Source organism: Furipterus horrens, unplaced genomic scaffold, assembly GCF_987537825.1.
Source record: "Furipterus horrens unplaced genomic scaffold, mFurHor1.1.pri manual_scaffold_8, whole genome shotgun sequence".
Lineage (NCBI taxonomy): Eukaryota > Metazoa > Chordata > Mammalia > Chiroptera > Furipteridae > Furipterus > Furipterus horrens.
This window is the reverse complement of record NW_028327178.1, coordinates 17,025,399-17,053,294: the sequence shown is the minus strand read 5'-3', so window position 1 is coordinate 17,053,294 and position 27,896 is coordinate 17,025,399. Positions and strand designations below refer to the sequence as shown.

General features: G+C 50.2%; 1 protein-coding gene across 2 annotated transcripts in view; it reads right to left on the bottom strand.

Moving 5' to 3' along the window:
- Positions 1 to 27,896, bottom strand: part of MYO5B (myosin VB) — a 297,557-nt gene that overhangs the window by 30,759 nt on the left and 238,902 nt on the right. For both annotated transcript variants that reach the window (XM_090285530.1, XM_090285531.1), the window contains exons 19-26: positions 26,025 to 26,236; positions 23,984 to 24,140; positions 21,854 to 22,093; positions 16,342 to 16,575; positions 7,434 to 7,518; positions 6,074 to 6,222; positions 5,014 to 5,133; positions 2,256 to 2,396 (exon numbers count right to left, since the gene is read on the bottom strand). In XM_090285530.1, the coding sequence (XP_090141656.1) occupies positions 2,256 to 2,396; positions 5,014 to 5,133; positions 6,074 to 6,222; positions 7,434 to 7,518; positions 16,342 to 16,575; positions 21,854 to 22,093; positions 23,984 to 24,140; positions 26,025 to 26,236 (1,338 nt within the window). The remainder of the gene's footprint in view (positions 1 to 2,255; positions 2,397 to 5,013; positions 5,134 to 6,073; positions 6,223 to 7,433; positions 7,519 to 16,341; positions 16,576 to 21,853; positions 22,094 to 23,983; positions 24,141 to 26,024; positions 26,237 to 27,896) is intronic.

Here is a 27,896-nt window from a genome sequence, read left to right as displayed (position 1 = left end):
TGTCTGGAGCTAAAGCCTGATAATACGTCATTAGGTTTATCTACAGTGCTAGCAAGCTGAAATTCAAGGTGGGGCCACCACCCACTGGCTGGATTAGGTGCTCCTCGGGCCTGGTGCTGGACTGGATCCGAGCCTTCCTAGAGCTCCTTCCACGTCAAGGACGGCTGCACTGACGGCCCTGTTTCCATCCCTGCAACCCAGGAAAACAACGCTCCAAGGCCCAGTCTCTGCTCCACCTCTCACCAGCAGCAGTAGGCATGTGACTGAGCAGTCACCTGATAACCTGCTGCTCCTGTGGGACAGGTCTGTGCTTTCGTCCCATGTGGCATGGATTTGTCGTGTGGCCACGGACAATTGCTGAGTGCATTAGGCTCTTGGAAAAGAGATCATTTACTCAACCTCGAATAGCTGTGAGCATTAATATACGCTGGTTGTCATGTTTTTAAGCGGGCAGCCCATTGGAATTGCCCTGGTGGCCAAGGCAACTTTGCCAGGGCTGAGGAAAGGGAGCCGGATAGATGGAAAGTCCAGTACACAGACAGCCTGGCTTTCTGTCACTGAGGCCCCGTCCTCTTGGCAGGCTTGGTCACTCCTGCACTGATGGTACATCCTACACACTCCCCCGTCATTCCTTATGCAGAGGTGGCGTCTCTCTATAGCTGAGACCCTGGGCCATCACTCTCCAGAATAAAGACCCAGGTGTCTCAGAATTCTTCTTGGGACCAGGGGCAGGTCCAACAACATCACCTGTGAAAGCTTGGTTTCAGGGTGCTAGAGAGGGGTTCCATCAACCCCCTGTACCCCCGTGCCCTTCTTACTCAACCATGCTAGAGACAAGGCTGTTTTCTGTAAAGAGAGCCTCAATGCACGTTCTGGGGCCATGGGCCCAGCCTCCAGTGCCAACCCTTGCTCAGTGATTGTTTGCTAAGCAAAGAGGATGCCTTTTTATTTGGTATCAAGACAGACAAAAGACCTAAAGCCAGGATTTCAAAATGAGTAGGTATCTCTGGTGGGGAACCGGGAGAGTGAACCTTCAGAGGCAACTGAGTGTGCCAGAAACTATGATGTCAGGCACTGTCTGGTGTTGTCTATACGGTTTGCAAATGTTTGATTTTGTGCTCACCTGTCAGGGCAGCTTCGCTTCTAATTGAACGAAGTCATTTATAAACCTAATCTTTTCACTTTCCATTCTGAATCTAATCTGCTCGAGAGATTCAAATCCATCAGCAAGATTTACCTCCCCACTTACTACTCATGAAAAACAAAACAAAACAAGAATTTATCAGCATCTGTAACACATCTGATTGGAAAGGGATGTCAGGTGTTACTAAAGGAGACTGTGTAGAGGTGGGAGCGGGGTTGGCAGGGCTGGCAATTCAGGCCTGAGAACAGACCAAAGGTTTTTGACAAATCCACTCTGAGGTCAGATAATGACATGACCCATGTCTCAGTCGGCCTTGTATCCCATTAGAAGAGGTCCTTATCCCTCCCAAGAAATGACAAAGGGCTCTTCTTTCCTTGTCACTGCTGACAAGCACCGATCTATGTGCACCCAGCCTTGCCTCTATTTCAGCACAGCCCATGTTAGTTTGTATTTTTCACCTATTCTATCTGGTCCTCCCCAACTAGATTACAGACTCCTCGATGGCTGGGGATTTCTCTTCCATTTTTATCTCCTCTCGTTTAATAAACATTTTGAATATAAGCCTGGCACCAGCGCAGTGCTGAGGGTCCTAGAGATGGAGAGTGGGTGACACGTCTGGGGACACTAAGGCTTCCAACAATATTTTTTTCAATACTCAAGACTGTTGATGACCTGGACTGAGGTGAGGGTGCAGATGTGGGAAAGAGGGGTGAGGGACCACAAACTTGGTCGGCCCCCTGACCCAATAGGGCTATACTCAAGTCCATGCCAGATTCCAGCTAGGAAAAAGCAACACGTTTTCCCTGCTCCAATGTGGCTCTGCTTGCATTTATACTTTAGTCACACACCCTGGTCCTCTGTGCAAGTGGGTGACAATGCCACAGGCTCCCTGCTAGCTTTAACCGTGGATACCCTTTGCTCAGGGGGCATCGTAAAGATTACTTCCTTTCAACGGGGGTGATCTGGGCACTTGCAGAGAAGACTTAGTTATGGTGTCAACACAGGACAAAGTTACTTTCTGAAACCCAGTGGCAGAATAACCCCACAAGGTGGCATCACTCCGATGCCAGCATTGCAGGGCGCTGCTGGGGGCTTGCAGCCCCTCTTGTACCTGGACTTTCTTGCTCTCCTGCTGCTCTCTCTTCTCCAGCTGTGCCTGCAGCTTCTTCCTCTCCTGCTCAAGCTCCCGCACTCTCTTCTGCAGCTTCAGGAAGACTGTCATGTCCATGGCTGCCTTTTCCAGGCCGATTTCCTTCAAAGACAGGCAGGGAGCAGGGGAGAGGAGGTTTTAATAGAATAAATGCCGCAGGAAACCGAGAGCAAATCGCTGCCTACCGCTCTATCAGCTGTCTGTCTGCTCTCTCCTCCCAAACATCAATCCACGTCTCAGATCCAAAGCCAGTGCCAACCAACCATCATTTCTCAGAGCAACGTTGGTCCTCCAGGCTCATTTTCTGTCTAGATAATACCTGAGTCTCAAACATTTATATTCCTCCTGTGTGGGCTGCGTAAGATGACCGATCATATATTCCAAGAACAAATGGATAAAGAGACAGCCACTTTATTTGGACGTTAAAAGAGCTCACTTCTGGAATACAGTCTCACCCCAGGGAAACTGTAAAACTCAGAACATAATGCCCCCTGATGAAGAACCGGTGCGGTTACCAATCACTGTAAACACGTTGTCAAGAGCCACTTGATTGCACCTGGACACACAACCCACAGGTGCACTGTCACGGAATCCATGACCCCAACAGACCTTACAGCATCCCTTTCCCACATTTTTTCTTTAGATTCATGCCTGGGTTTGCTATCCCAGGTTCTGTCATATGTGGTATGTATCTGGATGAGTATATCCATGCAGGTTTTTAAAGTACATGTACGGACATATATGACAAGATAATCTGGTTCGACCAGCCTTCGAGGAGTGTCTTGCTCTTAGCCAGGACTGTGCCTGCTGCTCCGGCTTCCTTGGAGAACAACCCACACTGACAAAAGTGTTTATGACCACGTGTTCATGGCCACGCACACAAACACACGGGCTGTGCATCTGCAGTTCCGGCTGACCAAGGCCTCCAGGCTTAAGAGTGCATGGTGGCAAAACCAAGGGCCTCATGCCAGCGTTTGTTAAGTGTTTACTATGTGCCTATGACAAGCAGCAAGCCACCTGGGCTGCACAAAAGACAGACCAATTATTACAGAGCAGGGTCCCCAAATTCCCCACAGTTTAGGGATGGGGGAGGGGACTCAGTGGAGCACAGCCATTTTCCTGAGAGATACCTAGTTTCTTAATATGTAAGTAGCTATGGCCATTCCATGGGTCAAGGAGATGGGAGGGGGTTTGACCATAAAATGGTGACAAAGAGCTTACGGGGCCTGCGTAAAATTCTACAAGTGGCCGCAACTGGTCACCACGCATTGTCACAGGCTGCAGTCAGGCATTTAAAAATAAGGCGGCAGCCATTAAGCAGGGGAACTCCAGCCAGTTTGCAAGGAGGTAGAGAGAATGAACCATGCGGTTTGAAAGACAGCAAAAGCACCTCACCAGCCGGCCTTAAGGTTGGGTGCGTAAGAAGGTGCCACATGGTTCTGGATTAAGAGCTGGAAAACACCGCAACATGGGAAAAACCTCCCTGGTTCGGCTCGAATGATTGGGAGCTGCCAGCAAAGCTGAACTGTGTCTGGGAAGTACAAGACCACAGACTTCTATTTTCCTAGAGGGAAACAGCACCTCTGACTTTTCTGTTCTAAAACCAGCCTGGTTTGGCAGGGGGAGGCAGAACTATGTGCTTGTGGGTGTTTTAAAGAAAGTAAGACTTAACGGCAGAAATCCGCCATTAGTCTAAAGCTGTACAACCTTTAAATAAACAATTCCTTTCTTTTTCACCAAACTCTGGTACTGGGAGTTATGCTTTTTGGCAGCGAGCATTCAGGCCCCTCATAACTGAACAGCCCGTGGGTTCTGTGTCACTTTCATCCCAAGGCTCTCCTTTCCTATCCTTGCATTCTTTGCTCCACCACTCGCAATCTCTTACCATCTTTTATTTTTCTTTGTAGCACTCAACAGTGCCTGCAATGACATTACCCACTTCTTCCGTCAACGATCAATGTTTAACTGCCCCCATCAGACAAAGCTGCACGAGGGCAGGGACCTTCCCTGCCTCGGTCACTGCCATTCCTCCAGCTCCTCCCCAGCAATGCCCAGCACAACGTGCTCAGAACACATGTGTTTTTATAACTCTCTCTCCTCCACATCTACCTTCATGTGCTTAATAAGGCTTTATATGCTTGTGGTTTTCTTCTCTTCAAATGCCAGAGGAAGAATTGTGTACCTATGTACCTTTTACAAAATTACACACAGACTATAAAGTCTACTGTGTAGTACATTACATAGGGCTTCTAAGAGGCTATTACTGACAAAAATACAGTCACTCGGTAAATATTTGTTGTCCTCTGAGTTTTATCCAGCTTCTAAGTCACGGAGGAAAATGGTCTGGCATATTTATGGATATTATTGTATGCACTGGGATACTAAATGGGGACAATAAATTATATCTATTTTACTGAGGTAGCTGTTCCTTTTTAGGCCAGCCATTCCACCTTGCTGTAATTGGTTCTCAGCTCTGTAAGGGAAGTTGGGGCCCTACTTTCTTCCTTCTTTTCTGAAGTATGGGCAAGGTGAACAGCAATGCATTGCTTTGCATGGTGAATGTTACCTCCAGAGTATTTTCCATAAGTCCACTGCAGTCCCAGCGGCCCTGATGTCGGGAAGGAGCCCCTGGGCACGCTAGCCAAATCCCTCAGGGGCGCCACACAGGTAAAAAACGCTCCCTCAGCAGCACTGCCAGCCCAGAGCCCGCCTCATTTACCTCCACCTGTTGGAGGGTGTCCTCTGTGTCTCCGACCTCAGATGTGGAGATGGAGGGGTAATTGGAGTCAGATTCTAGGCTACTTTGGTTTGACGGGTTCCGCCTGTGGCCTGGGGTTTGCTGTTTAAGGAGAAAAATGTGAAAACTCGTCATGAATTGATGTTATAAGAACTATTACTTTTCAAAGAACGGGAGGCCCTAGAGTTGGACTTCATCCTTGTTTGTAAAGATTGGGCTCCCGTGCCTCTTAATGAAACACGAATCCCCAAGACGGAGGCCAAGCTCTCTGAAAAGTCCCGGGGAAGTAACCCTGATCTCCCAGTCCTGCCCTGCAAGCACAGACAGGCCTGTCACGGGGCTCTGTCTGGCCCCTACTTGAAAACCTGCACCTCACCAACTGGTTTATGGAAACAGTAAGCATATTAGAAGTAGAGGTTACCATTTATACTGTTTGTTGAAAAATACCTTTTTTTTTCTTGTATCTGATCTCGCTTTGAGAGTAAAAACTGGTCTTGGTAGGAGAATTTTAATTTCTATGTTGCTATTCAGCTTCTCTCCTTGGTTTCTATGCAATTAAGTTATTCAATCTTGTTTGAATATGTATTTCTGGAGGGAATGTTTATATGGGGTGAAAAGGTATGACAAATCCTGAAATGTGACAATGTTTTTTTGTATATGAGGATCGGGAGAAACGCTGGGAATGACTAATGTGGCCCAGATCAGAACTCCCCATGTTATTACTGTTGCAACCCTGGATGTTCCCAGAACAGGAAACAAAGAGAACACATCGGCTTGGGTGGGATTTTCCTTAAACTCCTGAGATCTTCCTAAGACCCTGAAGTTGGAAAAGGAGCCGTCCTGGGAATGATTACTGGGCCCAGCTGCTCCCTATGTGATGACTCCCTGCAGGACAGGCAGGGACACCCTGGAAGGTGACACAGATTTACTGGGCATTTGGTGGGTCAGACAGCTGCCCCCGGGGCCGGCGATGCACGAGAACCAGGACTGGAAAACCAAGTGTGGGGCCGGTGCTGCAGGGCCACGGGACCGCCCTCCTTGCCTTTAGGATGGTCATCTCGTCCCGGAGGTTGTCGTATCTCTGCTCCAACCGGGAATATTCCTTCACGAGGTTCTGGTAGCGAGAACGCTCCTCCTCCATCTCTTTCTTCATCAGGAGATTCTCCTTGACAGAGTTCTGGGCAAATTCATCTGGGAAGCAAGCAGCCGAAGCCTCACTTTTTCTTTCTGAATGGATTCCCCTCAGATTCTGATTAATTTCTTGTTAAAGGGCTTCCCACAACAGGTCCAGGACAGACACTGATGGGTTCATCCAGCTTCCCCACCTACTGCCCAGCCAAAGGAAGCTTGTTATTGCAGCTCAAGCCTTCCCAGCAGGGAGAAAGCTGACCCTGCCCTTGGGGAGTGGGGCAGAGATGCAGGCAGCATGCGTGACAGCTCCCTCCATTAACCCACTGGCCTCTCTCGTGACAACCGTCACAGCAACTGCTGGCAGCATTCCTGGAAGAACCCAGGTTTTGTTCCAGTTTCTTCCCTATTCCTGGTCTTTCCAGTTCTTGGAGTTCAGGGAGATTAAAGGAGATTTGAGGAAGATTAGGAAGAAGGGGAGGGAAAAAGATAACATGGATGGGCTTTCCTCCACTGAAAACATTCCTATCAGTGGAAAGAAACGATTTTTAAAGGGGAATTAAAACGAGTTAGTGCACTCAGGTGGTTCAGTTCTTTCGTGGTTCAGGGGAGCAACCCAAGGACAGGGAAAGGGGAGTGATTTGCTGACGGCCGCCCTGAGTCAGGCGACAACTGTGGTGTGGGGAACCCCACGGCTCCTCTGTGGTCATGCAGGACATAGGGGTTGACAGCAACCCAGGGGTTGGTGGGTGCTGGAGACAGGTGACCTGGATGTGACCCGTGACCCATGACCATCTCTTCAGCAAACATAAACAGAAGACCCACTGGGTACGGAGCCATGACAGAAACTACGGTGCTAAAGATAGATTTACAAATGGCACTAACGCAGTTCCCGAGTGCTCACTACGTGTCAAGCACCAGCGTAAGCGGTTGGCATGCAGAATCTAATCCTCACACGAGTCCTCGAGGGCTGCACCTCGATGTCCATTTTGCAGGTGAAGGGACTAAGGACTACAGCTGTTAAGGGACTTGCTCCAGGCCACACAGCAGTGTGTGGCAGGGTCATTCTTTGCGTGCACGTCTGACTCCAAATCCCATGCCTGCTATTGCCTGTTAACCATGTGTCTCACCGCATTAAACAAACGTCACCACAGGTTTGGCCTCCTCCTCTTTCACTGCAGCGTCTTGGCCAACTGCACACTAGTGAGCAGTCTTTGGGGGGAAAACGCCATGACAAAGAAAGTAAAACTCAAGACGAAAATGCCAGCACTTACCTTTCGACTGGCACAGGATTTGGCGGTTAAGCTGTTCTTTCTCATCTTTCAAGAGAGCATTTTCTTGCTCCAGGTCTGCCACTCGCTGAAAGAGAGAATAACAGAGAAAATGTTTCCCCTGTGGAGCTGGGCAAAGGCAAGGCTCCTTTTGTGGGGTTTGAATTTCAGCTGGTTATGTTTAAATGCTCTTTTTATTGAAGGAAATTGAATCAGCCAAAGCTGTTTTCACATTCTGGGAAAAAGTGTGCAGAGACATAAACTCCATTAAACAAGTCAGATGTGTTCACCACTGTTTATGGTCTTCCAAGGCCCACAGAGCCTCCTGCAAAGTATGCCCCAGGCTCCCACACCTTGTTCAAGAACTTAGAACAGGATTTCTTGCATTTGGTTGCTTGACTTGGTAAATTCTGAGCTATCAAATCTGAGTCTCGGGAAAGCCCGAAGCTCACAATGAAGAACTATCCCTGGCTCCTTCCCTTTGACCTTGCCCGTCTTACTGGCCCAGCCCAGTCCAGGGGCTGGGAAAGGAAAGGAGACTTGCCGTTGATACTCAACTGTCCAATCTAGTGTCTAGCTTCCAACACCACCACCAGAGGAAACATGAGGTGAATATTACTGTAGAAATGGCAACACTCTGTGAATATATGTAACTTTAAAAACCTGTAATTGTACACTTTAAATGGGTGATTGGTATTGTATGTGAATTACAATTAGTAAAGCTGTTAAAAAATCACTCCGTGAATAAACCAGTCTACTAAGTGCAGTTCTCTCTGCCAGGTGTGGCAAAAGATAAAAAAAATGAGTAGTTTCTGGTCTGAGTAACAAGCTTTCCCACAGACTACGCTGAAGGACAGAATGAACGATCTCTCTCTCTGGTTCAAGTCATCCGTTCCGGCCATCTTTGGTACTCAGGGGAGGGAGAGGAGGGAGGACTCTCCTCAACCTGTGTAGAAAGAGCCTCAAAGATGACATCCTCCATACAATAACACAACACATACTAACGAGCATGTGCATGTGGCTGAGACTAGATGGTGACCCCCTGGGATTGCTACATAGGAAGATCACCGCTGGGGATGAGGAGAGATAGTCACCCAGATTCCTGCCTATCAGAGAAAGGCCTTCCAGGCTCTGGTAGACCTTCTGGCAGTGAGAGCAAGAAAGGAGGCCCCTGGGACGCTCGCTGAAGGGCAGAAGTCTTCGTGAGGTTGAATTTCAACTGGTTATATTTAAATGTCATCTTCTTTCCTTCCTCCTGCCTTTCAGGTTAACTCACTTTTATAGAGATTCCTGTCTCTATAAATGTGAGTCAAGAGACCAGTTCTCCTCACCCTCAACATCATGTAGAAAGGGTCAGGAGAGAATTTCAACAGGCTGGATGGAGTCCACGAGCGAGGTCCCTGTCCCTCCCACCACACATGCACACAACTCAGAAGGCAGAGACTCCCACTTCCAGAGCCTCATCTCCCCTGATGGTCTGCAGGGGGCCTGGTCTCCAAGGCTCCAGAGAGAAAAATGCAGATGCACATACACCACTATCGGAGGCTTCCAAAAAGCTCCAAGCACCTTCCAACTGCTTCAGATTTCACAGAGTTTTCAATAGGCAAAATATGGCTCAAAATCATATTCCAGAAAACTGTCCCTTCTCTGCTTCAAGACACTACAGCTCCTTTCGACCCTTCTCAACTCAGACAGATGTGGTTTCCCTCCTAAGCTTACCTGTAGCTGGACTGTCAAGAGTTACAGAAATGGCACCCGACAAGTGTGCATAATTCTGACACCGCTCCAGGTTGGGATACACTGGTCTTATGTCTTTCTAGTGAGAAGACAGCTCTCCCGCCAAGTAGATTATAAGCCCCTTTGCAGTCAGAGACTCTTTATGGAGAGTCAGGCAAGGGGGCACGTTCTGCCCCCCACAAGCCATCAAATGAGATGAGGCAGGTACAAAGTTACGTGCATGTAATAATTAATTTACTGTCTATATTACAATTAATGCAATGGATGTTTTGCGTCTGCAGAGACCGAAACCTGGTTTGGTGGACAGGGTGAGCAGTAGGAGAAAATGCATTGCTGAGAAGGATGCTGCTCTATCATCAGAGCTGCCGCTTACTGAGCCTACTTCTGGCCCCTGGGGTGGCATGTTCATCCATTAAACACGTCCTGGCACGCTTCTCTGTGCCAGGAGCCTTGCTAGGGGTGGGGTGTGTAACATGAGCAAGACTCACAGAGCTGTCCTCAGAGAGAATCCAGTCTAGCAGGGCTGAGGGGCAGGTGCAGAACAGTAAGCAAACTGGCAAGGGCCCGCAGAGCAGATTTCTATAAAGCAGGGTTTCTCAACTAGTAACACTGTAGGCTGAATAATTCTTTTTTGTGGGGAGGGGCTGTCCTGTTCTTTGTCAGATATTCAGCAACATCCCTAATCTCTACCCACTGGATATGGTAACCATGTTCCAAAGCCGTAGACACGGACGAGGGTACCACCCACCAGGCTGTCGCACCATCGTGTCCAGTGAAGGAGCCTGTCCTCTCCCCAGACAAAAATAAGGGCTGCTTTACTGTTCACAGTTGACTGGAACATCTAGACTCCATGACCTTGTTTACTCAAATAATTCAATTCAGGAGGCACACACATTCTAAGAAAACCAAACTCTAAGTACATCTAATTTGCTATTATTAGAGGCAGTTTGCCACCCAATGACTTCATGAGAGCCTTCAAATTAGTCTGGCAGATCATCAGAACAGCGTGCCTTTTTCTTTTCTGGATGTACAAGTCACGTCGGACTGGAAGGCACCAACAAGCATCCATGCGGTGTGCACCTCTGCAAATAACGCCTCAAGTGGGGCCTGAGGTGAACCTACAGGTCAGGGAACAGGACTCCAGTCACCCTGGCCAGGAGCAAGGCTGTCACCCCTGACTTCACTGACCAAGGGGGAGATTTCATAGTGGGCTGGAAGCACCATGTTACCACAGAGCTAGCACTCTGCCTCTGCTAACCACCCTCTGAGTATGCAGATGGCTCACAAAGCAGGTGGTCCCCTGAGAGCTTCCAAGATCCCTCACCATCTTCGTCACCTTCCTCTGAGCATCCTGCAGACCATCATGTCCCTTGGAAATGGAACACGTCCTCTGACCAATATGGATAAAATGCCATTACTGGGCCAGACCTGAAACCTCCACTCCTACCAACGCAGCCTGATGTCACCTGACTTCACCGCGACCGCTTGCGATCTAACGTCTCAGCTGAGATACAGTCCGGGAGAGCCATGGTCAACAGCACGCTCCCACCGGAGTCTTCTGCTGTGTTTGAGCCTCATTTCTTCCCTCCATCTCCCTCCAAGGAACTCAGCTTTGCTATTCTAAGCCATACATCAAAGTGGCACTGGGAGCTTTGTCTTCCTTTTCCAGAACAATTCTGGAGGGGGGCCCAGTTCCTGTTCCTTAGTGGACAGCAGGAGAGACAGGTCCCCGACTCAGCCCCACATCCTGGGAAGGTAGAGAATGCTTCCCCCAACACATCTCCCTGGACATTGATTACCCCCCAGCCCTTCCAGCCAGCTAGTGTGTGGAGAGCTTGTTAGCAGAGGTGGCAGGTGACAAACTTCTGCAGTCAAATGACTGCCTTGAGTTGTCAGTGATGCAGGCAGCAGAGAAACACTTAACAAGAACCAGGTGCGTTCCCCACAGCATGATAAATAACACCTTTGCTGGGTTTTGGGATCATTAACCATCATTCAGCAGCTCCACCTTCTTGGGGGGAGGGGCAGGGAGGGGGTCTTTTAACTCTTGCAGGCAGTATTGCTGGGAATGTCTCCTTCTAAAAGGTTATTTGGGACAAATCATCTGAGCCAGCACTGGGGTAAATCCTGTTACTATCAGGCTGACATAGTCCCTGTAAGTTAAATGAAACCGATGTCCCAGCTGTATGCTCAAGAACTGCCTCTACCAGCTCATCTTTAGGGACACAAATGTATTCAATAGCTCTGGGCTTTTGTTTTGTCTTGACTTTTTTTTTTTTTTCCAAGTTCGGCGTTTGCCCTGTAAAGAGAGCCAGATGCAAGGTTTCTGGTAAACACTGTGGAGCAAACGATTGGATGATGACTATCAGGAAAGGCTCCTCGGCCCACTGTTGTGTCCTGTGTCCTCGGTCCTCAATGCTGTGCACCTACCATTGAGCAAAAAAGTGACAGGCGCGGCCCTTGCCAAGGATAACACTTCCAATTCTGCAAAGTCCTGTGATGGCTCACCTGCCTGTTCTCTGAGAGTAAGGTAAATAAGCACGAATACCCCACCTGCCGGGAAGTTATTCCGTGCATGGGAGATGGGCCTCAGCAGAGGAGAGAGAGGGAGAGGCAGGAAGGTGCAGAGGATGGTGCGGAATGGAAACCAGAACTCACCTGAGACAATGAGAAAAGCATAACCCCAGGTGGGGCGCTCTCACTGCTCTGAGGACGTGTCTGTCCCACCCGCCGGGGAAGAGCCCTAGAGGAGAGGCCTGCCGAGCCCACAGCCCGGCCCGCATGGGTGCTGCTGGAGTGACTCAGCATCCACTGTGCTGAGTCACAGGGCTAGGGACGAGGACAGGGCCAGGGAGGCGAAGGCACAGCCCCTGCTCCATGAAGTCACAGGCTCGCTGAGGGACTTGATAAGCTAGCGTGTACCAAGCTCTTGCTATGCTCCGGGCACAGTTAGAAACTTATTTAATACCTTTGAGGAAGGTACCATCATTGTTTGCTTTTAGGGAAACTAAGGTACAAAAAAGAATTTGCCAAAGGTCACACAGCCAGGCAGGGAAACCGCTGGGCTGCGCCCTGAGCAGTCTGTGTCCAGACTCGGCTCTTAACCATCATGTCACCCTGTCTCCTGACCTTTCCAAAGGCTGACCTAGGAAGAACCTCAATGTCAACAGCCCCCAGCAGGCCTCAAGTGACTGCTTCCAATAGCAAGAGCCCCAGGAAGGAGTGCAGGGCAAAGGGAATCAGTGGCTCCTGCAGGGACTGAGCGCCTGAAATAGTTCATCTCTGCAGGGGTCACGGCCAATGCTGCCCTCTAGGTTGGAAGAGCCTTCCTGGTTGGACCTCATCACCCTCCACCATTCTCCTCCTCGCTCACTCTGCCTCGGCCCAACAGTCTCCCTGTTGGTCCTCAAACCCGCCCAGCCTGCTCGTACCTCAGGGCTTTGCACCTGCTGCTCCGTTTGTCACCTGTTCCCTAGAAATCCACAAGGCTCACCCCTCACCTCACTCAGGTGTCTTCTCAGAGCGACTGCCTCTGGCCATCATAAATGAAACCTCATCTTCCTCTGCCCCAAAGATTCCTCTCTATCCCCTTACTCTGCTTTATTTCTCTTCCTAGCACATGATGGATAATTTGTCCTTAATTCCTGCCTGGACATTTTCCCATAGCCCCCAAGTATTTAAGATCCATAAGAAGGAGAACTTTTTGAAATCGTTTTCTTTTGCCCCAGTGTGTACAACAGTGTCTAACAAATACAGACGCTCAATAAGCATCTGTGGAATGAATGAAGGGCCATGACCTTCCGTGATATCTGCAATGACACACTGTCCTTCCATAGAAATGGGGTGAGGGGGTCCTCTTTCTCAGTCATTGGCCTTCTTAGGAACCATGACTCCTGGAGCTGCTGGGAGCACAACTCGGAATCTTAGCTCGGCACCTTTGGGGGTAAGACTCAGACCATTCCACTGTGAGAACCCCGCTCCCTGCAGTCAGACCTCTCCACTTGTCCTGGAAACCCCCCCAAACCTTTATACTGAACTACCCAAGGTAACCAGCTAGGGGCTGGTGGTTCAGTAACTGGCAACATGATACAACGCACAATCCCACCACCACCAGTCTGGACGTGCAGGGCCTGGGGGCAGCTCTTCGTCGCCTTGCGGGTGTCACAGACCCTCGCTGAGGGCCAGGCACCTGGCTGTTGGCTGCTCGTCCTCACCTGCCTGCACCTCTCACCGAGCCAGGCCTCGCTGGCCCCACCAGGCAACATTCAGAGCAGATTCTGGATAATGAGCCATTGCCTCTGTGTCAAGGGCAGCCCTGGGAGTTACGTCTCTTTCATTAGGGACACAGAACAGCTCAGCTGCACAAATCGGTCAGCACAGGGATCACTGGTCACTTTAAAAAAAACAAAACCCCCACATCGCACAGGCCTGAAAGAAGGGAGGTTGTAGGTCTAGGTGCAGACCACTTTGGGAGAGGCCACAACAATGGACACCTTCAGCAGAAAGGGTGGCAGCTAACTTCTGTGGCTCTGTGGACACGGCTGAGTTCCTGCCCCCAGGAGGACCTGGCCTCCCACAGCCCAAGGTGATGCAGCCACGTGGCTGAGAATGAACAGCGCACGGGTGGGGAGCCCAAAGTTTCCAGGATGCCAGTTCCCAGACAACATGTGCCGAGAGAAACATCAAATCCGTCCGTTAAACGTCTCCCGGCAGTCCGCTCCCTCACTCGGCTTTTCCTGTCTCATCAATCTTGCTCTGTGCAGAGCGGGCCCTGGACAAGCCGGAGAGGAAACCGATTGTCTGATTATTCAGCATCTGTTAAGACTGGACATGGTGCCTTTGATAAACATTAAACCCTGACTAGGCACCGAGATGAAAGGAGAAAAGAAAGCCAGCCCCCTGCCCCCCAATCGCTGCCCCCCCCCCCCCCGCCAGCCACCAGAATAGAAAGGTTCTGAGACCCTAGAGAAGGAACACATCTTGTTTCCACTTTTTTCTCTTCCTGGAAAGAGGCAGGCACCACACTTAATGAATCATCTTAGGCTCGTTTGTGCTCAGGCTACCACTCTGGGATTTGCTGATGTCTGGGGTCAGGGAAGGTGCTTTTCTGATCCTGCCTCTGCATCTATTGTTCCCATTCTTGCAGAGTCCTTGAATTCCTTCTTCTTGCCAGTTCCAAACTCTCATTGTATTTAAGACCTAGTTCAATACGCTCCTAGGAAATAGGAACAATTTTTTTTAAGGAGATGAGGAGGGTGTCCATTTCTCTATTTTGCTCTGGCAGAGGAAGATTTTTACATAACAAACGTTAGGCCCCTTGGATGGAGACTTGGATATTTTAAGTGCTCTGAACCCTGGACGGCTAGCTCAGTTGGTTAGAACCTTGTCTTAATATGCCAAGGTTATGGATTTGATCTCCAGTCAGGGCAATGCAAGAAGCAACCAGTAAATGCATAAATAAGTGGAGCAATAAGTCGATATTTCTCTCTCTCAAATCAATAAAAAAAAACTAAAAGTGCTCTGAGACTTCAGTCACAGTGCCTAAGGGGCAGCAGGGAAGGAGGCTGGGGAGTTGACGAGTCAAGTGCTCTCCATGGGGTGGAAACGGGCGACCCTGTTTTGTGGATCTGCTGGGTCAACAGACAGGCCACATGTCTCATCTGACGGGCCCCACCTATAGGGAACTCTCTTCTGTTTCTCCCGGGGCTACCCATTGCAAGTGCTCCAGTCCTAACCTTGGCCTCTCCTCTCTGCCCTGGATTGCACCTTCTTATTTTTACTCACATGGAAGGGCTGCCGTCCATCTGTTCCCAAGAGTCAACAGATAGCAAGAGCCCAACTGGGGTTTGCAGGTAACAGGCTGTAGCTCTGTTTTCCCAGCACAATATGCTTCACCCCCAAAATGAAGTTTATACTGCAAGCCTCGTGGTGGCTGAGCTGGCAGGTTTCTTTGGGCAACATCCTAGGGGTACAAGGACTTTCTTGTGCCAGGTTGCCTGCACCGGGAAGTCCCATGTCTCACTTTTTTTCCCCCGCCTAATTTCCCCATGAACCCCACCTCTGACTCCTGGGAAATCCCCAAGATCTGAGTAATACAGTGGCCGATAATGCTGAAGTTCTGCCTGGGACAGAAAAACATTGTACGTAAGCCTAGCATGAGCTGGCTTCAGTCATGTCTGAGGGAGAAGGTAATGGAGCAGGGGAGGGAGAGGAACTACAGACAGGCTGAGGCCCTCTGTCCTTCCAGAAGCCATCAAATACATACAATCCCATGCAGATGGCCAGCTGCAAGTCCAGAGGGACCTTAGAGATGAGCTAGACCAATTTTTTTTTTTTTAAACAGATGACAGACTAAGGCCAGTGAGGTTTTCCATGCTCACTCAAGATGGCAGAGCAGGAATGAGCATATGGAAATGTTGCTGCCTACTCTGAACCCTTTCTGGGGGAGCACTCGGCTTGCCCTGGGATTTCAACAGGAAAAGTTATTATTACAACATCAGGAACAGTGAATTCCTCCCTCCTTAGGTTCTCAACCTATTGCAACCCTCCAGCCACAGCTGGGTGTGCGACGAGTGGGCAAGGCGCCATGTGGGTCATCACAGAGATGGGGCGAGAGCAGCAGCGTCCTCCATCCATAGAAGGCTCTCCAGTGGCCCATGGAACATCCCTAGTTTCAATAGTGGAGAAGGGAATGTTCGTTTCCTCCTGACTTTCGAGATGGGGGTGTAGGGACTGAACCCAGAAAGATCTATTTTGTGGGTAGAGAGTAAACCCCCAGAGCACACCAACCAGAGTGGGGGAATAGGGCCGAAACCATCAACACTTCAGATAAATTCCCCAAATCATGAGGACTTATTATGAATAGGGGTGTCTAGAGGTTGCCTGTAACCCCTGCAGGCAATGTCAAGAAGAAAAGCCACGACCTCTGCACCATCTCTCTTGCCAGCAAGGGCTCAGGCTAGGCTGTAAAATGCCCCAAAGCAGCCACATGTGTCCCCCGCAGGGAATGCCAAGTGTTCAGCGCATGGCAGGAACACAGTCAACAGTTGTTAGGGCACCTGCCATCTAAGCATGGAGGGATGGTCGGCACGGGGACGCAACCCCAGGGAAGCGCCGGCGAGGCTGCTCTGCTGGCTTGCCCGCCTCAGAGCTGCACCCTCTGGCTCCACCGTACCTTCCTCAGCTCATCCTTCTCCCTGGTGTGGGAGTCCTCCAGGACCTTGAACTCTGAGTGGGCCCTCTGCAGCTTGGTCCGCAAGCTCTCGACCTCTTCCTGCAGCCTCGGGCTGCTGTCCCCGCCTTGGCTCTGCTGGTAGTGGGCCAGCTCCTTCTTCAGCTTCTCCACCTCCATGGCATGGGTGGAGGTGACCGCGGACAGCTGCTCTGACAGTGTCTTGAACTCTTTGTTCTGCGGAGGGTAAACAGGGAGACGGGAGAAGAGATGGAGAGCAACGTTATCCAGTCAGGAAAAACCACGAAGGCAATTAAATAAAAGGAATGCTTAAGGTAGAATTAAATCCCATAATCCCTGAGTACTGTGTGCGTTCCCGGCATCTTCTTAACAAAATTCTGTGGCGGGCCAGGAGAAATACAGCGAAGCAAAACCAACACTGATGCTCACAGAGCATCTAGGAGCCACGGCAGAGCTGGCGGCTGGCACCTCGCTGACGGCAGTTAGCTTTTTGTGTCCGGCCGGACAGACCTTAGGCCTGGTTTTTCAGTGTGGGGACAGCGTAGCTGGCTTCCTGGGTCTGCAGCCTTTGCTTTTCAGAATTCCCTGCTCTCCTACACTGGGCCCTCCTACCCTTGGCCTCTCGGGCACAAAGAGCTGCAACCTAATCTCTGGCTCTGAGACAAAGGACCCCTTCAGCATCCCTCTTCCAAGGAGGCCCTCCGCAGGGCCTCAGGATCCCCCTCACCACCTGTCAGCTTACCCCGAGGGACTCTGACTCCAGAAATGAGGCCCCCGCAGAATGCGTCCATGCTGTGCCCCACAGACAGGGCACCCGCTCACGTCACCCACTTAGGCAACAGATACGTGAGAAGCATTCCCCCATGGGCCTGGCGCAGGGTAGGGGGCCTGGAAAGTGGACGGTAGATGAGCTCGTGAGGATGAAGCACTGAGGACCCAGGCCCAGTGTCAGTACCAGTGTACATGCGGGCAACCGGATCCTGCAGTCTCCGAGAGCACCTGCTACACGTGGTCAGCAGGGCAAGTCAGAGGGAAGCAAGGCTCTCCCAATAATCAAGCAGGTACCAGTCATTGAGGACTGTTCACTGCCAGTCTCTGCAGAAACTCCAAGGAGAACAGAGCTACTCGCTAAAATACCCGTAAGCTGGGACATCAGGGATTAATTGTTAATTTACATCAGAAATTAAGCTCCAGGGAAAGCAGTGAGGAGCAAAGGAACAGCTGTGGGACCCACACTATGCCACACACACTGTAGGACCTCAAGGCTGAGACCCCCACCCTCAGGCAGCACCAAGCCAGCGCTCCTGGTCATGTGATCAGCATGTGGGCTGGATTTCAGCCCCACTTGTCCCCACAGCCAGTCACTCTGTGCAGAGCACAGCCTGAAGAGCTGTACATAAGAGCCTCTGAGCGGTTCCCAACCAATGGTCTACAGACCCCTCGGAGATGGGGGAGGGGGAGAAATAAGCGCAAAACAGACTGCAACATGAAAAATGACACATCCCACGCGTGGTACTAGCACTTAATGGGTGCGTGCCATGGGGCAGGCACGGTACTGCACCATCCCATCTATTAACGCATTCACGCCTCAGAAAAACCCTACGTAGTAAGGCTGCTTCGCAGCCCCGTTTCATAGTTGAGAAAACGGAGGCACAGAAGGCCAAAAGCTGTGGCTTGTAACATATTGTTTTTCAAATGTATCTGGATGCTTCTGTGAGTCAGAAACACGAACTAACCTATTTATTAACTGCATACTAAGGCGTGGCTCACTTGGTTGGAGCATCATCCTGTACACTGGAAGGTTGAGGGTTCGATCCCCAATCAGGGCACATGCCTAGGTTGTGGGTTTGCCCCCAGGTCAGGGTACATATAAGAGGCAACCGACTGATGTTTATCTCTCCCGTCGGTGTTTCCTTTCCTCTTTCTCCCTCTTTCCTCCTCTCTCTGAAATCAATAAGCATGTCCTTAGGTGAGGATTTTTTTTTTTTAAAGGCTACTGACTGAAATCATGTTTGTGTCAATATTTCTCAGATAAAATATATTTAAATATAGCCTTATACTCATAAAAGTGTAAGAAACTTGAGCTTCACCATAAAAAATTATAGGTGAAACTGAATTAGTCACTCTACATGTTGTGCGTAAGCAAAGCCACATTGGTAGAGCTGAGTTCACAGATTACAACATTTTGGCTGAAAAATGTCACCCCATAGCCTCAGTCAGGGACACTGTAAAAATTGGTCCCAGAGACTGTCACTGTATTTACGACTGAAGGATACTATGAAAGACATGGCTTATTACATCACGTTATACAAACATACAGGAAAAAATCAGCACCAAGGACAGCTCCAGTCCTTTTCTTTCTCTTTCAACCACTCTCAAGTGACCCTATTTTTTTCTTTCATTGTTTCCTTGAAACTATGGGCCAATTTCATGCTTTTCTAGTTTGGGTGCACAGAACCTTAGATATGAACTTTGGGTGCTAGCCTTATCCTGGTTTTAGTTTTCAGTTTCCTCCTTGCTGACTTCTTGACGTTTTAAAAGCCCCCCCACCCCCGAGTTGGGAACCACTCCTTTAGCCCCATCATAGTATTAGTGCACTGTGGAGCTAAGAGTTACCTTAGAGATCTTAGCCCATCCCCCTGCCCCCCCCCCCAAAGACTTTAGGGTTCAACGGGAGGTGTGGCCATGATCCCAAGCTGTCAGCTCTGGTTGCAAGTATAACTGAGACAGAACTCAGGCCTCCATCTGCTGGGAGCAAGTCCACTACCTCATACTCCCCTGACAAGTGCTTGGAGATGCCTTTGTCTGTGTCATCCCTGGCACACGTGTCTCCTCTCCTTCTGCTTAAGAACCTGTGTGTCAGGGAGGCAGCCTGAGTTGTTCCAGGCATCTCAGAAAGAACACAAACCCACTCACTTGCAAATGGCTGGCCCCTGCTGCTAAGAGGCTTCAATGGTGCAAGAATCTCTGAAGAGCTGGTGCCACCAATGATACTGACGCCTCCTTCACAACAGATTGCCAAGTGTGTTCTATGACACCAGGTCACATACCCACTGTAAAAGGCCAGCCAGTGTGAGGATAACACTGTTTATATTGGTCAGAGGTGGCAGAACATGCTCTGGAACTAGATTGCCAAACTTAGTCACAGTCATGCTACTTACTAGCTGTGTGACGTTGGGCAGGCTACTTAACCTCTCTGTGCCTCACGTTATGGTGAGGATTAAATGAGTTCATACGTGAGAACAGTGAATGGCACCTAGTCAGGCAACATGGGGAGGGGTGTAAGAAAGCAAGATCTAATGCGCCCTTCCCGCTTCCTCTGACCACCCTCTGCACACAGGCCCCTGCCCAAGGGTGGGTAACACCTGCCACCGTTCACAGATGCTTGCCAAGCAGGAAGCTTAAGGCAAAGGCTCTTTTTAAAAATAGCCTTTTAAATCTGCTTCTCTTTGATGTTCAAGCACGTGAACTGTAAAATCCAGATCTATTTTTAACCTCTCAAGTCAACTTTGGGAATCAGCAAAGCTGACGCCCGGCCTGACAGGCTGAGGTGGCTGGGCAGTACCCAGGGCGCCAGGCAGGGTGCAGCCATGCCAACAAAGTCTTCTTGTCCCTCTGACTATACTTTGCTCAGAAGATAATTGGCTAAATTTGAGTCCCAAATATCTTTTCTGGTCAGATATCAACCACCACAACAGAATATTTAAAAACTTGGACATCTTTGTGCTGGCACTTTTCAAATGTCCAGTCCCAGAGACCAGACCTCTTCCTTTTCACTCCTGTCCCTCCAGCAGGGGTGCCTTCTCCCCTGACCTCGCACATCCCTGCAGGCAGGCACCTAGTGTCCTACCCTGCACTCAGCTTTCTGTCTTCCTTCCCCACTAAGGAGCCAAGGCAATCCAGACACTCTAAAACTCACACTCCAGGGTGACAGTCTCTTGTCAAAATGTTTTTTTTCAAGAGCAGAGAAGCAGGAACATTTTGCTGCTACCTCTGCACTGCTTTGGGGCTCTTGTTCTAGGAAGCCGGCTATGGTATAAAATGACTCATTTATTTTCTTGCTTGATTGGGGTCATGAGAAACTAAAAAAAATGCTTAGAATAGGTATAATAAAACCAAGTGAGCTCCCAGGCAATGCCTGGTGGCCCCAACTCTAACTCGCTCTCTTCCCCTGCCCCCCACACCATGCATCTCTCATTGGTTCTCTCCCTCCCTCTCCTCCTAAAACCCTCCGGGAGCTGCAGGAGCCTGCCCTGTGGTCGCCTTAACACCATAAATGAGCAATGTGACACTGAGCTTCCTTCCAGCTCTGGGAACCCAACTAAGCAACGACACAGGAAAGGAATGAAACTTGGTAATGTTTGGGGTTAAAACATTAGCATCTCCCTTGTTATGGCTGTGGGATCAGACAGTGCTGGGTTGGAATGCTGGTTCTAGAACTTTCTAATTCTGTGACCTTGGCAAGGTACTTGATGTCCCTGATCCACAATTTCCTCATTTATAAAATTACCTTGCAAAGTTGTGCAAAGATCAAATGAGAGAGAACATAAAACATCTATCACATGGCCTGGCACATGGAAGGGGATCAGAGAATCGTCAGGGTCATGGGGGCTGTTGGCCCCATTGGCGTAAGACCACTTCCTTGCAACACCACATCCAATGCGTGTCAAAGTCATCCTGTGTTCCTCGAGCCTAACAAAGCACCAGAGATATCAATAGAGTCGTTCTGAAGAAGAAAGGTTGGGCACCGGATCACCAGAAAGTGGGTGCATGGGTGTGTGTGTGCACACACACGTCTCGCCTTTCCAAACTGATCGACGGTGCCAGGTGTCCTGGGTCTGTCTTGGATCCCTCCCAGTACCCTGCAGAGCACCCCACACTTGCAGGGACTTGATTAATGACCTGTCACTCTTGTGATACACTGACACGGGAAGGTGGCCAGGGTAGAATGTAATATCAATGATAACCATTTCCCAAGTTTCCCACTGCGTATCGGGCGCTTCATCCAAGTCTGATCACTTATGCTTCTGACAGCTCTGATTTTGCAGATCAGGAAACTGAGGCTCAGAGGGGTTAAATCAGTCGCTCGACTTTTGAGCAGCCGAGTTGAAACTGAATTGTATTCTTTCTAATTCCAAAGCATGCACTCTTCCTACCACATAACACGACAGGGAGACGGAAGAGCAAAGTGGCAAAGAAAACAGGCTCTGGACCCAGACAGCCGGGGTTCAAATGGTGGCCCAGCCACTGTCACCTGTGTGACTTGGGGAAGTCACTTGACCTCTCAGTTTTCTCGCTATTAAAAAAAGAAGGATGATGCTATTTATTTTACTGTTATGAGAATTAAGAGTTAGACGGACAGAGCACTAGGACAGTATGCAGCTCGCAGTGAGCCCCCCACAAACACCGGCTACATTTTTCACATTGCGCTGCCTCTACAAGGGAAGGAAAACATGACTTGGGGTTAATGGGAGGGGGAGATCCGGACCCCTACCTGGTCATCGATCTTCCGCTGCAGCTGGACCACCTTGTTTTCCATGCCCACGTTGAGTCGCTTCAGGTGCTCTGCTGAGCGAGCCTCAATCTTGAGGGCCCTCAGCTCCTGCTTGGCCTTGAGCATCCGGAAAGCGCACTGGATGACAATGGCTGCGTCCCGCAGCCGCTGGAAGTGCCGGCGTGCCATCCAGCCCCGCACGTGCTTCTGGATGACGGTGGCCTTGTGCTCCCAGAGGACCTGGCAGGGAACAAGCACACACCTGGTGGGTTCGCACTGCAGGGCGGGAGCCAGAGAGGCTCACGTACTGCCCAAGAGAGGTGAGAGCTGCGGTCAGTCTAAGTTTTAGGAGATGCAGAGAATTTACCTCCCTGAGATGTAAAGCTTTGATGGCCATTTGTTTTAGGAACAAGTCTCCACTAGGTTCTGCAGCCTGTGTGCCTGCAGGGAATCCAGCTGTCAATCCCTTAAGTTTTTCTTTTTTTTTTTTACTTTTTATTGGTTAGGAAACCACAGTCTAAAACCCTCAAAGTTGAAGGGGCCTGAAGACTGTCCAGCCAACTCCTCCCCATTCACCAGATCTGGATTGTGTACTGGGGATGGGGAGCTGGAGCGAGAGCCCTGAGCAAGGGCTCCCAGTGGGCTGATAACAGCTTACAATTACAAACCGGGCTTGCAGGTCACCAGTTCTTTTTCTCCTACCATATTACAACCACTCAGCACATTGAAGCCTTATCAGTGTTCTGGCTCTAACACCCTGAGAAATAAATGTTTGTGGGATAAAGGGATAAATAAGCAAACATCCTGAGAGAGTAACAAGCCCATTTTCACAGCTCTGCGATGGAGCTGATTTGAACCTGGTGCCTCCCAAATACCACCTGCCCCGTCCCCAGTGATGTCACACGGCTGTCACCAATCTCCTAAGAACATTCACAGAACTTTCGTCCCCTGGTTCGAGTTTCTCCACCTGTCACATCAGGGTTGCTCCATCCCGGTGCCTGACTGACCATGTTTATTTTTTCACGATCAATGTAATGCCTTAGTTTTATTATTTAGTGGGGGGGGGGGGGGGGGGGAAATCACACATTTTCTGATCATAGATGAGAGAGATGTTCATTTTAGAAAAACAAACACCAATTTTAGACCTTTCCTTTCAATCCCTCTCTTGCCTTAGCCTTGAGCTTCAGTTGAGTGGGGTGATTCGGTGGAGGGACGTGCTCTGACTCCAGGCCACCTAACCAGGCAGTCCAGCTGCCTGCAGTAATGGCCTGGCAGGGGGGCAGCCCGCATCCCCCTCCTGACCTCACCTTGCTGACCCTAAGGGTGCTAATCTGTTAAATAATGATGTCTAATATCATCCCTGCTCTCAGTCTCAGAGAGCCCAAAATGGGTCACCGGGCTCTGCCACGGGCTGACTGAGTGTCCCTGGGGAGGTGACTCCGCTTCTCCAAGCATCTCAGCTGTCAAAGGGGGACAAAGGCACGCACTCTTCCTAGCTGTGATGGTTCATCTTATGTGTCAGCTGGCCCTGGGGGACTCGGGTTAAACGTCATTGCTGGGTGTGGCTGTGAGGGTGTTTCCAGAGAGGTGAGTGTTTGAGTCGTGGACCCAATGTGGGTGGGCATCATTTAATGCATCGGTGGCCTGAATAGAACAAAAGGTGGAGGAAGGAGAAATTCGGCCCCTTTTCATTGTGGAGGTGGGGCGTCTCCTCTCTTCTCCTGCTCTCAGATGGGACTCACATCATAGCCTCCCCTACTTCTGAGGCCTCCAGACTTGAATTGAATGCCCCCCCACACTGGCTTTCGTGGGTGTCCAGCTGCAGACAGGGTGACTTGTCATCCTCCATCATCACTGAGCGAATTTCTCCTAATAAATTTCCATACACACACACACACATATACATATATGTTAACACACATATACATATCTCCTATTGGTTCTATTTCTCTGGAAAACCGTAATACATCTTGTGGGACTTTGGATAGGATTCAGAGAGAACAGAGCTGTGGGATGACTTAAAAAAAAAGCATTTAGGAGCACCCAACAAACATTCATGTTGGTGAGAACGTATTTGCTGCTACCAACTTCTGGGCTTTCGGCCCATGAGTCCCTGGCGTGGCTACATACCTGGTGGTAGATCCTCCGCACAAACGTGCCCCGCACGAAGGCCTGGATGACAAGGGCAGCCCCGCGGACCCTCCGGTAGGCCTGGCGGGCCCTCTGCATGCGGTACTGCTTTTGGAGCACCACGGCCGCCCGTGTCCTGCGCAGATGCTCGGCCAGCCTGGGAGGGAGACAGTGGATGGGCCGCGCTGAACTGGTCCTGAATGAAGCCCCTCCCCACTGGGCCCTGTCTGGACACCCCAGGTCAAGCCAAGTCTCATCACCCTGACTGACTGTAGCAATGCCTTGGGCACTTAAAGCTCAGGCTCAGAACAACAGAATTAGCTTCTTCCTTGTTATCCAAAAAGTCTTATCCACAAAACTCAGTGTAAGTAAGTCTGACCAACTCTGTGACCTTCATCTGCCCGCTCCCCCACCTGCAAGCCCCTCATTGCAACCTGGGCACATAATGTGTTCACACTTTTGTCTGTCCCCTGGACTCACTGGACTTGGAGCCACCAGGGGCCACATCTCAATCGTCCTTGTACCCCCCTACCTCTAGTATAGGGCCTGGCCTAGTAGGCGCTAAGGAAATGTTTGCTGAATGGACACCATCTTTTCAGGCCTGCCCGGATCTCGCTGTTGCCTCGTCTCCCAGCCTTTCTGCCTGGGGGGAGCTGCACATGGCCACTGACTTCCCTCTCTCATTTCTGCATCCTCTATCACAGCCCCCAGGTCAGCCAGGACATCCGTCTAATGGCCCCTACCCTCCTTGAGGGCTTTGTTTGGTTCCAGACTCGTAGCAAGTATTCAATTGGAGACTCAGAATATTAAAAGCTAGCAGGACTTAGAACTCATCTAGTGCAGCTCCAGAGGAGGAGGTAACCCATGCAGCCCTGCTGGCCCGCCGAAACGAGCCTGATTTCCAGCTCCCCCCAGGTTCCCTCCAGAGGTGGGCCCTGCGTATCCACCAGAACACAAACTCCCCACAGGGAGAACACAGGTCAGCTCTGTTTTATGTCCTCACCATCAGCCCAAGGCAGAGTCCCATGCACAGGACAGTCAGTGATGACTTAGCTGGCACAGACTGTTGATGATTACTTAGCGTCGATTCTCATTTCTACCGCTTTTGTTCCAGAGATCATCTCTCAACTGTCCAGAAGTAATTACAGGTGCTCACCATCTCTGGCTATGCTCGAATAAACAATTTACGGCCTGGACAGGAGGTGAGCAGGAGCAAGCTTCTAAGTATACGGTACAAAGGATTCCTGCTCTGGGCTTGTAACTCAGATGCTGGCTTACTTTTCGGTATTCAGACAAAGGTGACTGAATTGCACTGGCTTTCAAATGCCAGACCTTATGGTAATTGCTGTCACTTGTCCAAGGACATCCCTACTGGCAAAGGACACTGATTCTGAGCCAGGGCCGGGTCTCAGTGGAAACACCCGACCAATTTCGCACTTCATCAACCCGATGACCTTGGTCAGGAGGCCGACATTTAAAATGAGAGGTTTCTTTGGCATGGTGTTAAGCTGGGAAGACCGCTTATGACTGGAGAAGTCACACCCTCTCTGTGCCGGACTCAGCGCAGCAACTTTAAAAGGGGCCTCCCGGGACCTTTCCTACCCTGGTTTTAAACTCCCAAAGGATTTAAAAATGTGTAGTGTGAATCATGAAGCTGAGTATACCTTCACTATGACAGAAAGGCTAAATTTATCACTTTTCATAAAAGAAGATCATTTTACTTTGGATTTTAATTAAGGAAAAAAAACAAAAACAAAGTGGTGGTTTTGTCACAAAACCAGCCAGTCCGAGGGTAGCACTGCTGTGATGGGAATAGACCGAGGGAACCGGGACACCTGGGAACCGCCCCTGTTCTCTCAGGTGAGAGGGGCATGAGAGAGATGGGCCCAGCTGATGCATAGAAGTCAGGGTGCAGACAGGGCCCAACAAGAACCACTCTGAGTACGGACGCTCAGAGAGGCCAACCTGCTGAGAGAACCAGAACCTGACTCCTGCATCCCACCCCCAATCCGCTGCCCAGATGTGCCCCAGCTTGGCTCACCTGCGGGCCAGGTGTCCTCGGGAATACCTCTGCAGGGTTAAGGCAGCCCCCTTCAACCTGCGGTATTTCACCTTCTGTAGCCAGCCCCGGACTGTCTTCTGGATCATGATGGTGGCGGCCCGGAACTTGTCAGCCCGAAGCTTCTCCAGGTAGGCTACCTGGCCTGCCCGGAAGAAGATCTTGGTTCGGCCAAACTGGAACTTGTCAGGGTCCTTTACAAGGCAGGGAGGACAGCTGGTTCACCATCAGTGAGAGTGAAGAGACACGCCCAGCAGCCCAGCCCCCCCCAGTGCTCCTGTGCCCTGCATCTCAGACACACAATAGCTCTCAGCGTTCACGGAACAGTCCCCGAGTTCCCCTCTGCCTACGGCACAGGCAGTGGGCCAGGTGTCCAGGAGGCAGCAGGGAACAAGATGACTGCTCCTGCAGCAACTGACATGGTGAGGACTGACAAAGAAAGTGCGCGCGCCCGTGTGTGTGTGTGTGTCTGTGTGTGAACAAATAAAGACACCATCTGTTTTCAGGTGAGAACCAGAAAGATGAAATTGGGGGCTGGAGGGTGGGATGGGGCTGTTTCAACAGGACAGTTAAGTAAGCCATCTCTGTGGAGGTGATAACTGAGCAAAGGCCTGAATGGACTGAAGAAGGCAGCCAGAAGAAAGTCTAGAGGAGGGCGAGCAGATGCAAATGCTCTGTGGTGGCAACAAGCTGTGCCTGCCTGAGGAACAGGACAGGCGGGAGGGCTGAGTGGGGAAGTGAGGGCGGGGGATGGGAGGAACTAATTATCATAGGCCAAAAAATCGGGGGCGGGGGGCACTAGGGCGCTCTGAGCAAGGGAATGTCCTGAAATGGTTGACATTTTAAAAAAGATTATTCTCAAATGGCTACACAGGTGATTGAATAATTTCAGATTGCAAATAATTCCCCAAGTAAATTTTATTTGGTTTCAAACTATGCTATGAGATTTGGGGGGGACATATAATTACTGTCTTAATCACATCTCTTTACGTTAAAATTCATTGCCCTTCCCTGCACTTGTCCAGGTGGACAAGGAAAGAGGACAAGGCAGTGTGCTTGTGGACAAGCCTGCGATGGAACACCTGATAGTTAGCCCACAGCAACTGAGCGCTCTTGGTAAGCCAACTTCCATCTGGTTTTGCTCGTGGGCAGGATGACAATAAGTAATGGGCCAAGGTCTTCAGAAAACTAACACACACAAGGAAGGTTCACGTTGACACGCGGCTGTGAAATAACGCAGAATCACCACTCTTCATGGCTTAAGCCCTACACAGCTAACAGGAACCCGGTTCCACCCAGAGAACACAGTGCTGCCTTGGATGTGCTGAGCTGGGACACAGGGTCCAACTAGACTGTCGCTGTCTCCTCCAAGGTCAGGCTGCAGGGAGGGGCAGGGTGGGGGCCTGGTCCCTGCCCTGCATCTGCTCCTCCCTCTGCCCTGCAGGGATGCCCCCTCAATGAGGAAGGGGCAGGAAGTAAAGGAGGGTAGTGCAGCCCTCACAGAGGAGGGCCAAGCATGGGTGGTCAGGCTTTAGCAGAGCCAGGGCTGCGGGTGGGGGAAGGGGTGCCTGTTGCAGCTTGGGAACCATAGCATACATGCTTCATTTCCTAGTTTGGGGAAAACAAAAAACAAAGAAAAAACCACCATACACTAAGGAGAAAAACTCCTGATGCTCCATGTCAATCAGAATCAATTGACCTTGAACACAGATTCTTCCCATCCATGAAAAATGAGATGTTGAAATGCAAACACAGTTAGATGTACCATGGCAAAACCCTCAATTAACTAGAGTCCAAATAAGCAACTGCAACCTTCAATTAATGAGACCGTCACCCTCTCACTCTTTACTGACT